The sequence below is a fragment of the Dipodomys merriami genome, unplaced genomic scaffold, assembly GCF_024711535.1.
Source record: "Dipodomys merriami isolate MVZ:Mamm:240054 unplaced genomic scaffold, mDipMer1.0.p SCAF_8, whole genome shotgun sequence".
NCBI classification, from domain to species: domain Eukaryota; kingdom Metazoa; phylum Chordata; class Mammalia; order Rodentia; family Heteromyidae; genus Dipodomys; species Dipodomys merriami.
In genome coordinates this window covers 47,014,560-47,029,648 of record NW_027206401.1, presented here as the reverse complement: position 1 = coordinate 47,029,648, position 15,089 = coordinate 47,014,560, and the positions used below count along the sequence as shown (strand labels likewise).

Sequence of the window (15,089 nt, the reverse complement as noted above, 5' to 3'; positions counted from 1 at the left end):
ATAAATATAAATAAATAGATATCAGTCTTATACTATTGTTGAAGCCTATGTGTATCACCTGGGTTTGTTGTTCTGTCAAACTGTTTTATTTCTAGAAATGCTTAAAACAATAGAGCCAAACAAAAAATTAGCTTGATACCTGTTAGAACAAATTCATTAGATTTTTATCACTGTATAGGATCCATCTCACTGTATAGGATTCCATCTCTCACCTTTCAATTTATCTAAGCCCTGTATCAAGGCCTTTATCTCCCTGTATTATACTTTTATATGTATCTTCTATACAGTAGGCATTGGGCTAAGTGCTTTACATTGATTGCTTCATTTATACAGTGTTAGAAGGCAGGTGTTAATGCTAAAATCATTTTACAGCTGAACCAACTACTTTTAAAGAAGTAAACTAACTCTCATGAGTAGAGAGCTAGCAAATGATAGAGTATAGTTTAATGTTAGGCAATTTAAAACAGAATGTTAGTAATTCTAATTTATAATACATATCATAAACGTGCTTTTTACATCAGAAAACAGTTATGTCTTCCCTTAGAAGCTTTCACTTTAGACAAACCCACACAAAACTCATCAATAATAAAACTCATCAATAAATACAGCTAGACTGAATGACTTATTATCTATATTGAGTTACTTCATAGAATAAAAAGGGAGCACAAAGGAACATACCAGGACAAGTAATTATAATCTGACATGAACACTCTAGTCATGACTCAAAAACTACTTCATAAATCATAAAAAGTAGTATGAACATTTCTCATATTGTTCAATGTGTAAAGCTACCCAAATTATTACAATTTATTGAATGTTATGTGCCATGTAATATTTCATGGGCTTTTTGTAAATTACTATATTTACCCCTCTTCCATTTTAAAGGTCAGTAAAAAGCATGTAAGGCTCTAAGTTCAAATCCCACTACTGTCAAAAGTATTGGCAATGCAATAAAATAAAGATAAGCAACTTACCCAAGATCACTTGGTCAGAAAGTATTCAGAGAATACAAAATCCAAAATCTGAAACTTAGAGCATGGAATTACCAATGAACTCTAAATTCAACTTCTGTCATTTGCATTAACAGTCACTTTGGTATGAAGTCACTAGTTACCATGAGAATAACATATGGAACATTCCCTGCTTCGACATGAGTTTGGATATAGCTTATCTACTTATTAGCTCTTAATACTGAGTAGTTAATGTCTTTGAGATTCTTTTTTCAAAGTAAAACAGAGATGCCTATATTCTTCTTAGTTATTATCTACAGGGTTCTTAAGTTATAAACAGGAATTTCTGTAAATACTATAAAAGTGCTCAGAGTTGGGTATGACTCAGAAAAAGGAGTTGTAGTACTGATTTCTCTTGTAAGAAATTAATAATTAATAGATTCTAAAACTTAACTTTATGCTCACATTTGGCTGAGACTAGCCTACCTATTGTTATCATCACTAACTACAAGCCAATGATTACAAAGAATTTAATATATTCTTCAACTATGTGGAACTTTATTAAAGCAACTGGTACTTAGTAAGCCTCCTTTTGCTGCATTTTTATTATGAAAAATGTCTACACAGGCATTTCAAATATTGTCTAACTGTGGTCTGTGTATGAGTCACATTTGGTACATATGACTACTGTGATCCACAAGTGCCACCTAGTGATGAGATGATGACTTACTCTAAGCTTTCAACTTAAAACCATGAGAATAAAACATGCAACTGTCCAGAATGCCCTGAAATAAAAAACCGGTACATCAAGACACCTCTAGATACCTCTATTGTCATTAGTGATATCACTTTACACACAGTATAATAACAGGATCTAAAATGACAATAAGGCAAAATGTCCTAGATAGTACACATTCACTAAAATATATGATAGAAATAACAACTATAAATGAAAGAAGTTTATGAGCACGGACCCCAATGCTTAGGAATTAAATTTCAGTATAACAAAAATGACTTCTCAGTGGGTATCAGTGGCTTACATCTATAATACTAGCCACAAGAGGCTGAGATCTGAGGATTCAAAGCCAGTCCAGACAACAAAGTCTGGAGAGACCCCTATCTCCAATTAACCACCAGAAAACTGGAAGTGGCATTGTGGTTCAAAGTGGTAGAAAGCTAGCCTTGAGCAAAAGAACTCAGGGACAGCACCCAGACCCTCAGTTCAAGACTGACAAAAAAAAAAAAAAAGGAAAAAAAAAAAAGACTGCTCTCTTTTTCAAATGGCATAAATACAGTGATATCAAGGGTAAAATACAAAAAAAACTTTTTACCTCTTTACCTGTATATCATCTTTATAATAATAAAAAATTTTAATAAAGAATCAAAGAACTGTCCATTACCTGTATGTTGTAAGAAGTAAGGTTAAGAAGTTTAAGACTAACATGGGCAGCCCATAATTCCAGTCCATCTGAGAGTGCTGCACACATCCAGGGCAGGTCTCCTCCCCAACCTCCCTCAGTCCTCTCTGGAAATGCCCTTATAGACACACCCTAGGTGCTTCTCAATCCCATTAAGCTGACAGTCAAGAGTATCAAAGGTAATATGGGAAGACCTGATTCTTGGATGACTGGGAAATCAACCAAGATGAGGAGAACAAACAACCATAATGTAAAACCCTAAGGAGAAATGAAACCATCCCTTATTCAATGAGATCTGGATCATATCTTGGGCTAAGCACTATTCTAAGCACTACTGAGGACATGGCAGTGAATAAAACAGACCCAAATCTTTGCCCTTGCTGTTTTTCATCTTCTCATGGACAAATAATAAATACAAAGCTAAAGATGTTATAAAAGTATGTATGTATGTATGTATGTATGTATGTATGTATGTATGTATGTATGTATGTATGTATATATTTTTTGATTGGTTCTTGGGGTAGAGAACTCAGGGCCTTCTACTATCTGGTCAGATGCTTTACCACTTAAGTCACACACACAGTCAAGAAAAGCATATTCCTTTTAGAAAGTGTTCCAAGAAGGAACATAATAGTATGCACACATACATGTGTATTTGTTTTCTCTCACATTCATTTTAGATAGAGTAATCAGGCAAAAGCCTCACTGAGACAGTAATGACCTAGAGAAATACTCCAGAGTGAGTGGAGTGGCACAGAGTGGGAGTGCATAATAAAAAGTAATGGCAGATAAGGGTGGAGGGATAAGCAGGACCTGGACCGTGGGGCTCTATGCACCAGAAAAAGGAATTTGGACATCAGTCTAAGTGCAGTGCAATGTTAAGCAAATGGAGAATTGCAGGGAAGCTAGAAGACATAAATAAGGGGACTCTGTATTATAGTAGCCCCCAAAAAGAGATAACAGCTATGAGGAAAAGGTTGGGGGCAATATAGAAACTGGACATTCCTGGGGTGTGTTTTAGAGGTAGAGTCAATAAGACTTCCTGAGGATCTCCAAGCCAGCAGAACATGTGGAGAAGAGATGAGTCATGAATGATGTACAGATTTATCTGAGGTTGAGACTGAAGCAAGCAGATTTTTCTTTTCTAAACAACTTGGTTGAATGTCAGTAACAGAGCTTAAGCTGCCTATTTGATATCTAAATGTAGCTAGCAAGTAAGAAGGTAGAAAGGCAAGTTAGGAGATCCATGGAGAAGCCATGTGAAAAGATAGAAATGTGAGAGTATTTGCCATGTTGTTGATACTTCTAATCAATCAATTGAATAACCCCCCCCCAAATAATACCTAGATATTAGAGTCTATAAACTAAGCTTTGGAAAATTCTAACCTTTAGAATACAATAGGGAAGAAATAAATAGTGAAGATTAAGAAGGAACCATTAAAAGGCAGCAGGAAAACCTGAAGAAACCACGAGAAAAAAAATATTTCAAGAAAGCAGATATAGAACAATAAAAGTATTGGCTCTGAAAGGGCAGTCTCTGATCTGGAAGCATCAGCATCACCCAGAAATTTACAGAAGTGTAAATTCTCAGGCTTCAACCCACCCAGAATTACTAAGCCTGAAGAGTGTCCAATAATCTGTATTTTATCAAGTCCTCTAGATGATTGTAATGTTTGAGGGTCACTGTGTTAGGCCATAATACTAAAATAATAAAGACAAGAAACTTCAGTGGGGGGCTGGGAAGGTGGCTCAGTGGTAGAGCGCTTGCCTTGCATGCATGAGGCCCTGGGTTTGATTCCTCAGCACCACATAAGCAAAAAGAAAAAAGCCGGAAGTGGCGCTGTGGTAGAGTGCTAGCCTTGAGCTAAAGAGCTGATGGACAGCACCCAGGCCCAGAGTTCAGGCCCCACGACCGGACTCCCCCCCCAAAAAAACAAAGAAACTTCAGTGGAAGCCATTATATAAACCAAAGAATCTTCCATCTTCTTGTTAATCTTACTTACAACTTTCTAGAGACTTAGACATTCTGTTGGGCAGTAATAAAATCTTTTATGTGATACAACTAGACTTGGAAATAAATAGATAAATCTTTAAATTTCCCAAATAAAAAATTACCTGAAAGATAAATTTTATATTAAGATCAACCACATTATCCTTGATATGGCAACTCTCTACTGAGTTCAAGAGGGAAGTAAATTACAAGTAAATTGTAATCAGTTATGTGGAAGAGCATGTGCTGCTTTTCTGAGCAACCTAAGAAGTAAATAGGTCATAGTAGTAGTTATACACATACACAATGTCCATAATAGACAAAAGACAGAAGGTGCTATGGGACATTACACACACACACACACACACACACGCACACACGCACACACGCACACACACACACACGACATTACAGTATACTCCTCACTCTTTTCAAGAAATGTTTTAAAGTGCAATTTTGTTATTTATATAAAATATTATTACCTTCTATATGCTAAACAATACTCAGTATGCTAGAGTTCTCCATCCACATAGTTAACCAATTGTGAATTAAAAACACTTGAAAAAAGATGTATCTGTACTGAACATGTGCAGAATGTTTTCCTTGTTACTATTCCCTATACAATACTATGTAACAACTATTTACACAGCACTTACATTATATTAGTTCTTATAAGTAATCTAGAGATGATTTAAAGTATATGGGAGGATAGGTGTAGGTTATAATGCAAACATGCCATTTTATATAAGGAATTTTGGAAGCTGTAAGAGATCCTGAACCTAAAACCCCAATACTAAGGAAGGATTGTACTACACTATAAAGTGATTTATAAACTGAATATTAAAACATACTATATTTTAAAGAAATATGAAATGTAAATATCATCATAACCCTGATAATATATTAGATTTTTTTTTTACTCCCACTTCAGAAGAATACAAAGCCCTAAGCATTGAAGTTACTTATATGTGTGTCATGGTAAGCAAATACAGACAGTGTTTTTGTCTAGTGCCCTACTCAGAGGGAACATTAGAAAAGGCTATTGAGAAGTTGAGAGTATATTAGAAATAGCAACAATCAACTTTTCAAAAGATTATAGTCAAAATAGAATTTTAGGCACTGGAATGTGAATTCAAAGCCCTGTGCTTGCTACTTGTACTATATATCCAGCCCTTCAAGAGTTTTTGTTTTGTTTTGTTTTTTCACCAGTACTGTGGTCTAAACACTTACTTGGCTTGCTTGTTTGGCTGGTGTTCTACCACTTGAACTATACCTCCAACCTGGCTTTTGCTGATTTTGGAGATGGAGTCTCATGGACTTGACTGCTAATGCTATCTATGAACAATGATCCTCTGAATATCCTGAGTAGCAAGGAACATAGGCACTAGCCACCAGCACCTGACCAAAATAGAATTTTTAATGACAAGGGTGTCATTAAAAGCCTTAGGTTCTTTAAGAAATAATGATGTGATTGCAATGGGTCATCCTGTGACCTTGTTTCAGCATTTTGTTATTCCCCTTCTCCTCCCCAAATTATATAAATGTATACTCAAGATGCAAGGTACCAAAATCAAATACAGTGACAACAGGGATATACCATAGGAGGAAGAACACACAAAAAGAAACAAACAAACAAAAAAATCACATAGTACATTAAAAAGAACAACAAAGAAAAACCTCTTGTGTCCGTATCTTGGGGTTCATTTTGCTTTGCAACAATGAGACTCACAAGACACGATATTGGAAATGAACCTTACAACGTTGGGGCAGGGGTGCGGGAGGTAGGGGATGGAAGGGAAAGTGGGAGAAAAACGAAGGAGATAATGCCCGACATGAAATGTACTCATTAGCTTACTGACACAACTGTAACCTCTCTGTACAGAATCTTTACAAGAAAATAAAATTTAAGAATGATGTGATGTTAGCAGAAGTATAAAGAGCTTATTGTATGGTCTTCAAAAATAAATGTCATCAAGCCGTCATCAAATCTTTTCTCTGTCTGTCCTTGCTATTCCCTAACTGAGAACAACAACAACAACAACAAAAAAAAAAACTGGAATTTTCTTCCTTTAAATCAAGTTTCTCCTAAGACTGTTTGAACTGTAGTAAAATGGAAGTTTAGGGACTTTCAAAACCAGGGCTCATGAAAGATGAGCTGTGGCTCAAGTGGAAGGGCATCAGCCTTGAGTGGAAAAGCTAAGGGACTGCGCTCAGGCTCTGAGTTCAAGCCTCAGTAGCAGCAGCCACACCGCTAATGCACACATACGCACGCACGCGCGCACACACACACACACACACACACACACACACACACACAGTCTCTGAGTTCAAGCCTTAGTAGCAACACACACACATACATACATATACACACAGTCTGAGTTCAAGCCTCAGTAGCAACACACACACATACACACACAGTCTGAGTTCAAACCTCAGTAGCAACACGCACACACACATACACACACACAGTCTCTGAGTTCAAGCCTCAGTAGCAACACACACACATACACACACAGTCTGAGTTCAAACCTCAGTAGCAACACGCACACACACATACACACACACAGTCTCTGAGTTCAAGCCTCAGTAGCAACACACACACACACACATACACACACAGTCTGAATTCAAGCCTCAGTAGCAACACACACACACACACACACACACATACACACACAGTCTGAGTTCAAGCCTCAGTAGCCCCTCCACCCCCCACGGTCTCTGAGTTCAAGCATCAGTAGCAACACACACAAACACACAAGGACTTTCAAAATCAGGGCTCAACAGGCCTAACACCTTCCATTTCCTTTCCCTTGGAACCCATTCACCATGCTGTAAACACAACTTCTTTGTAAAGGCTACACAGAGGGTAACTGAGCTTTTGGTTGAATGTCCAAGAGAGGTCCCAGAAGACTTTGGCAGCACACTGGCAGACATGAGTGAGCCGTCTTGGATGCTCTATCCTAGCTGACTTGCCAATGACAGTAATAGCTATCAAAATACACTTCAACAGCTGTAGTGTTTTCATTGTGACTGAGGAATCTACTTCTGGAAAAAATTCCCAGCAACAATCAGGCAGGTGTGAAAAAAATGCTCATATTAACTTATAGTAACAAAAATTAGAAAACAACCAAAATGGTATTGAACAAGAAAAGTAACAAAGAAATAGTTTCATCTTCTTAATTCTTTGTCTTCCTTCTGTCCACATCTTAGCTCCTGATACTTTCTAGAGTTCTGTCATTGACCTGTTTTTTCTTAGTTTTTTCTCTAATTTCATGACTGCCAAATCTTCCCAACCAGATGTTTTGCGAAAGCCCAGGACATACTTTAACCTGTCTTTGGAAGCTACAACTTCAATAGGTCCCTCAAGTGCAAAGTGCTAAATACTGACTATTATTATCTGTTTCTTAACTTTGGCATATCAAAGTTCACTTGATTGACTAAGTAGATCAGTAGAAAAGTGGCATGGAAGCCTATTTCTGAGATATGTTGGCAACTTAGGCAGGCAATAAAACACCTAAAATTCAAATTACAAAGTATTTTTTTAAGGGATGGGAAGGTGGCTCAGTGGTAGAGTGCCTTGCATACATGAGGCCCTGGGTTCGATTCCTCAGCACCACATAAGCAGAAAAAGCCAGAAGTGGTGCTGTGGCTCAACTGGTAGAGCACTAGCCTTAAGGTGAAGAGCTGAAAGACAGCGCTCAGGCCCAGAGTTCAGGCCCCAAGAGTGACAAAAACCAAAACAACTTTTTAAAAAAGCCACATTTTACTTGCTATTAAATTTCTAATTCAAACGTCCAAATCAAATGTGCTTTTGAGATTATATCTATATCTGAATATAATATAGTTCATCTGACACATTATCACTAACAATTATTTTGAATTACTTCCCCCAAAACCAATTTTATCGAGAGCAAAAAAGAGAATATATTCAAGTTACAAGTTTCTCTACCATACACATTCATTCAAAATAATGAATCTACAATACTTCAGAGTATTCACAATTTTTCGACTAGATAAATGAATAATACAGTAATCCATACAGGACTTTTTTTTTTTTTTGTCGGTCATGGAGCTTGAACTCTGGGCTTGGGCACTTTCCTTACACTCTTCAGCTCAAGGCGAGTGCTCACTGCTTGAGCCACAGCGCCACTTCCAGTTTTCTAGTGGTTTATTGGAGATAAGAGTCTCAAGGACTTTCCTGCCCAGGCTGGCTTTGAACCGAGATCCTCAGATCTCAGTCTCCTGAGTAGCTAGGATTACAGGCATGAGCCACCGGCGCCCGGCTACAGGACTGGTTTTAAAAGACATCAACCAAGAAATAGGTTTTTTTTGTTTCTTGTTTTTAAGCTAAAATGTATTAGAGTAATTACTTTGTGATAACCCTAACTCTTATCCCTGTACACTTTAGTTCTTAGTTGAGTCTACAACCTTAAGTCATAGAATAATTAAATTTAATTTCTTAATAAAAATATTATAGAAGGATATAAGAGATAGTGTGGAGAATACCATCACATAGCAAAGTCGAACACTGTTAACACAATTACTTGAAAGATGAATTTCTTCAGAATAAAACATTCCTTCATCCCTTCATACAAGGTTAAAAAACAAAACTGAATGAAGGGGCTGGGAAGGTGGCTCAGTGGTGGAGCACTTGCCTTGCATGCATGAGGCCCTGGGTTCGATTCCTCAGCACCACATAAGCAAAAAGAAAAAAAAAGCCGGAAGTGGCGCTGTGGCTCAAGTGGTAGAGAGCTAGCCTTGAGCTGAAGAGCTGAGGGACAGCGCCCAGGCCCAGAGTTGAGGCCCCACAACCGGACCCCTCCCCCCCCCAAAAAAAACTGAATGGAAAAGGATATATATACCCTTATGCTCTTAATTTACTACAAAACAATTAATCTTAAGTGTCTCCAATTTGTATTATTTTTAGTTTAGTTGTCAGTTTGGTTTGGCTCTGTTCTATGGACTGTGTGAATAAGCCACTGGCTAGTCTGTGATGGCTCTGGCTAGAAATCTGGAACATGACAGAATAAGCATAGATCTTACATTTATTAGAGGAGTTGGGGCCTCCAACTATTTCAGAGCTTCAATATCTATTAATAAACTATGGCTGAGCAGAACTGCCATCTGCTGACAAGACAAACTAGATAACATAAAAGTAAAACTTTGATTAGTCTTTTTTTCTGTAGTCTTTTAAAGCTTTCCATAAAACATCTGAGCCATTTAATAAGCCTTTTCTTCAAATACTATGCTCAAGCTATCAGTTAAGCTACACACTTGCAATACAAAATATGATATCTTTTTTTTTTTTTGGGGGGGGGGGTTGGTCATGGGCCTGGGCGCTGTCCCTCAGCTCTTCAGCTCAAGGCTAGCGCTCTACCACTTGAGCCACAGCGCCACTTCCGGCTTTTTTTTCTGCTTATGTGGTGCTGAGGAATCGAGCCCAGGGCCTCATGCATGCAAGGCAAGCGCTCTACCACTGAGCCACCTTCCCAGCCCACAAAATATCATTTCTAAAACTACTTCTTAACTACAATAACCAATCTGGATTTCTATCAAAATCAATGGTCATATAGTTTCACATGGAAAAGTTACTTTGTATGCCTGCAAATAAATAATGGCCAACAATCTACACACTCAGTTTTTTCAGATCACTATAATTTTAGGTTTTTCTCTAGTATCAGTTGTCCACATATTTATAACCAAACTGTACAAAATATACATCACTGCTGAAGTACATTTTAGCTTTTGAAACAAAACCTTTGTGTGTCTTGTAAATGAAGCTTAATAATACTTATAAATGTCTGAGTGGTTATATGTGCCCAATTTGCTTACTCATATACTACAGTTAGGATCAACATTCAGGATCTCTTTTACAAAGCAACCATTGTAAACAGAGCTTTTTAGTACTTCAGTGAAGGCCTACCAATGGTTGGCCCCTTCCCAGGACATGGCTCTTCATAGCAACTTTTACTTTTGCTAAACAAAAGTATCTGCTAAATATAACAGGAATGCAATGGAATCAACACTGGAATAGGAACCAGATTTCATTTTGAGGTACTAGGCACTGGGGTTACAAATATGAAAAGGACACTTTACATTATTCATCTCACACAACTGATTGCTGTCTACCAGGCAAGACAACAGAAACAAGGAAGATCTAGGTGGCTTGGGGGGAAGCCTCTCTAGAGAAGAGACATTTGAGGTAGACTTTACCACTTTCTTCATCAGTAGGTACAAGTCAGCGGTCAAGTTCTGGGGGAAGCACTTTAGGCACAAAGAACAAAAGCAAAGTCATCTTAGTGTCTTTTGCAACCCATGATGTAACTTTATCTGGAATCTAGTTTAAAAATTGTCCCCATTCAATGGAGCTTTTTGTAATTAACTTTCAAATGATGGATTACATGCTCATTTTATTCTTTACTCAACATTAAAAGTAATAAATAGTTCTTTTTATTCTAGTCATGAGTCAGATACTTTTCAGAAGGTAATTCTAGTATTCTTTTATTCATCGTTCATGGAACTTCAGTATTGTGTACAGAGGAGACTGCATGTTAAATGTTCAGGACTAACTACTCTAAAGGAAATCATATTCTGTATCTCCATTCCCAAGTAAAGTTTCATTATAGAGTACTAAAGTGACATTGTAAATCCAGTGAAAAGAGCAAATGACTCATGATCGAGAAATCTCAAGTCCCCAAGCTCTAACATTTGCTTAGACACGCGGCTTCTGGCAAATCAAACTTTACCACTTGTTAATAACAATAAAATGGGCTATCATTTGCCTTGTTTACTCAAAATTAGTCGCCAACTAAATTCCATTGGGAGATCATGATCACTGTCCTCAAAGAACTTTTAAGCTTCTAAGCTTACAGTGGAAACAAACATAAATATCGGAATAATGAATGTGTTTTCATTTTAGAAGTGGAAGAGACCTCAAATGATCTTGTTCACTCCTTCATTTTAAAAGAGAAATCACAAGCCTGGACAACTTGCTCAAAAATTATAGAAAGGTATCAGTACAAGTATCTAAATTTCCTAAATACCCATCCTGGTACTTTTCACCACATTATATTTATTACTCTTTTGCTTTAGCAACTTCAATGTATGTAGTTCACAATTTAACATTATCTACACCCAGATCTAAGAAGCTAAACACTGAATGACTTAAAAAACAAAACAAAACAGTATTTAAATAAATTTCTGAGGCTGTAAACTTGCATAATTTGATAGTCAAATTGAATTTTGAAAGTGTCAAATACATTTCTGAGTCATAATAGTAGAGGTGTACAATGACTGAAAGCAACTGATGTCTAAGAAATATGTATTACTAAGAAATTGCATAGTTGACTGGTTGGAAATTTTCTTTTACTGTTTTTAGTTATGTAATACTGACTCAATTATAGTTATTTGAGAAATAGAGTATACATATACTTTTTAATTTGAGAAATAGAATATGATTTTACTACTTTTTTTTCAGTGTTAGGAAATTGAATTCTGGGCCTCAGGCATGCAAGGCAAGCACTCCATCACTAAGATACATCTCTATTCTATTATTTTCTTAATGTAAAATGCAATATACCTGCCCATATAAAATACTGAAAACAATGTAAAATACTTTTTGGTTGGGTCATCTTTCTTTGTTTTACTATTCATGTTTCAATCTAACATCAGAATATAAGTTAAATAGCGTTGAGTGCCATTTGTGCACCACAGATTACAATTTCAATGTACCCAAATGAAGAATACGAAAGCACGTAACCGTTTTGCATCAGAAAGGTCTGAACTGAATCTCTGATAAAAAATAAATTAGGTACTAAAAGATGAAACACAGAAAACAAAAAAGGACAAAATCACTGCCCAATAAAATAAATTTTAATCTAAACACAAAACCAAAAATCTACTTTTACTTTCCAGGAATGTCATAAATATGCCAAAACTGAGAAGAGGGTTAGAAATAAATTAAAAGAAAGGTCTAGGAACATGAAAGTCCTAACCAAAAGTGAAATAATTGGGGAAGAATAGCACTAAACTCATAGTCTCCTTTGTAACTTGCATTGTTCCATGAAGCAAGAATGTGAAAAAAAGCACTGTGCAAAAAAGTAGAGTTGCAAGAATCAAACCAAGTCTTGAAAGCATTTGGTAAACCATCAAGTACAAGTTATTATTATATAACATCCACAAGCATAACAGTACACCATAGTAGACGTAAATGCTTATTTAAAAACTGCAATTCTTGTATAATGACTCATTGAATTTTTATTCTTAAAAAAGAATGTTAGACATGAAAGCTGGAACTACTTCTGAAAAAGAAATTTATTATGGTCTCAATAGGGTGGAGGGGCTAAGACACCAAAAATGTTCTTCCTCTTCAAAATACAGGTCTTCTTTTAGCAATGTGACCTTAAAGTAGGTCACTGTTCTGATCTGGAACTGCTTCCTAATGATGTATGTCAGGCACTGTATTGAGTGGTTTGCACAGATTGTTTAATGGGATCTGTTACACAGATATATTAAAATAGTCATCATTAGTCTTATTTTATAATTAAGGGAAGTAACTACAGTGAAAGAAACTAAAGCACAAAGGAGGTAGGAAACCTGCTCTCAGATCACATAGCTAATAAGCAGCAAAGCTGATGTAGTGAATATTCTTAACATCCCAAATCTTGTTCTTTCCACCACAGTACTTTCTAAGATGTAAATGTTCTCAATGAAGGATGTTCTATGAAGTCAATTTATGTGATGAAGTATGTAATTCAGTAATATAATTCAGTAATCCCTTATTCCAAAACGTGAATAGGAAAAATATATTCATTTAATGTTAATTGGCTATTTTAAACTACTATAAAATGCTGCTACTACTAAATAATTTTCGTTTTTTAGAGATGGCACTTTCAGTATCTAGTATTTCATAAGGATCCAGTGTAATACAAAGTGCTTTATTTAAAAAAAAAAGAAACAGTAACTGTATGAAGCAACTATTTCCAACCAAATTTTTAAACAACTTTTTAAGTGTCTAAAATAGATGTATACAGTTTTTAAAAGTTATTTTGTTGTCGTTAGAACCGATCTACCCACTGTGATCTGAAAAGAAGCCCATGTATAAAGGCACACTGGAACACCTTGCTCTAATAATAATAATTGCAGAATAAAGAACAGATTGGGCTTTTCTAACCACGATTTCTGGTCTGGCGTTATATTCTGGCTGTCATCGTCATCATTAATTAGTTCTTTAAAACATGCTACTTGAACCATCTCTTCATCATAGACCTATGTGGCTAATAGCGAAATTAAATTAGTCCAACTGGTGTTAAGACTACTCAACAGCACCAGGACTGCCTATGTAACATAAAGAGAACCATTTCGCCCTAAGGGAAACACTTTTATACAACTTAACAAACATGCATCACGCATCCCTACACAGGGGACACTACCTCCTTTGTGCTTTAGTTTCTTTCACTGTAGTTACTTCCCTTAATTATAAAATAAGACTAACGATTACTATTTTAATATATCTGTGTAACAGATCCCATTAAACAATCTGTGCAGAAATCAAACGTTCAACAAAAATTACGGTTCTTAAAGACATCGTGTCGAGCACACTGGACTTTTTCCAGAACGGTCACCGTCTTTGCTGAATTTACCACTTACAGTTAAAGAACTGGTGGACCACTCTTTTGCACCAGTCCATCCTTTTGCTTCAAGTGAATCAAATTCAAACTAAGTATAAACGTGAACACGAACGAACACATACACACATACACACACTCGCTCTCTTTCTCAAACACACACACGCCTCTCATACACACCTCTCACACACACTACTCCTCCCTCCCACTCAGTCTCACACATTCCCCTCCCCCCCCGACACACACATCTCTGTGGAACAGAAAGGACGGGGGGGGAGGGAGAGACAGGGAGAGAGGGCGAGAAGGGGAGAGGGGGAGAGAGGGAGAGGGAGAAGGGGAGAGGGGGAGAGAGGGAGAGGGAGAGAGAGCGCCAGCCTACGAAGCAAGAGCGGTCCAGCGTTGCCTTCTATGCTGAGACCAGGCAGAGACATGGGAAGGCCGGGCCCCGCTCACCTCTTCCACTTCGATCTCCTTATAGTCGATCTCTTCAAAATTAAGGACCTGGGACGGGGCTTCGATCATCTCACTGGCAGAAGACGAGGAGGAGGAGGAGGCGGCGGAGGCTGTAGACATGATCCCCAGCGGCGCCCGCGGGGCCCGGGGCCCGTGCCGCCCGGACCGCCCGGGTGAGACCCGCGCCCACCCGCCTCCGGGACGGCCCTCGGCCTGGAGCCGTACCGCGCTGCCGCCGGGCGACCCGTGGCGGTGGACCGAGGGTGGCCACAGCCGTGTCCCGGCTCCGGCTCAGCAGCGTTTTCCGCTTAGGGCCCTGCCCACAGGACTTCCGGTTCCGGTCTAAAATCGGAAACCGGAGGCGGGAGATGAGTTTGAGGAAGGGGAGGGCAGAGTTCTGAGACTTGGAAAGACAGAGGAAGGGCAGGACGGGGCGAGGGGGGAGTTGACGGGGGGGAGGTCGGGGAGAGAGACGGGCCCTCGGCACCGTAGAACAAATTCCGCGAGATCTTTGTTAAAGGGCTTCAGCAACCGGGTGTTACCGCGAGATCTGGGGTGATGACGTCGTGAAAGTGCGCGGACGGAAGTGGAGCCGAGGAAGCTGGAGAACTCTGTGGGGTTGGTTCTTGGGGAGCCGGCGGGAAAGATG

General features: G+C 38.1%; 1 protein-coding gene across 2 annotated transcripts in view; it reads right to left on the bottom strand.

Annotated features, from left to right (window-relative positions):
* Map3k7 (mitogen-activated protein kinase kinase kinase 7) overlaps window positions 1-14,803 on the bottom strand; it is a 66,996-nt gene extending 52,193 nt beyond the window's left edge. Inside the window, exon 1 of one of the 2 annotated variants that reach the window (XM_070010886.1) lies at window positions 14,441-14,803. In XM_070010886.1, the coding sequence (XP_069866987.1) occupies window positions 14,441-14,560 (120 nt within the window). In that variant the 5' untranslated portion in view covers window positions 14,561-14,803. The remainder of the gene's footprint in view (window positions 1-14,440) is intronic. The other variant, XM_070010887.1, reaches the window with a different exon arrangement.
* Window positions 14,804-15,089: the final 286 nt, after the last annotated feature.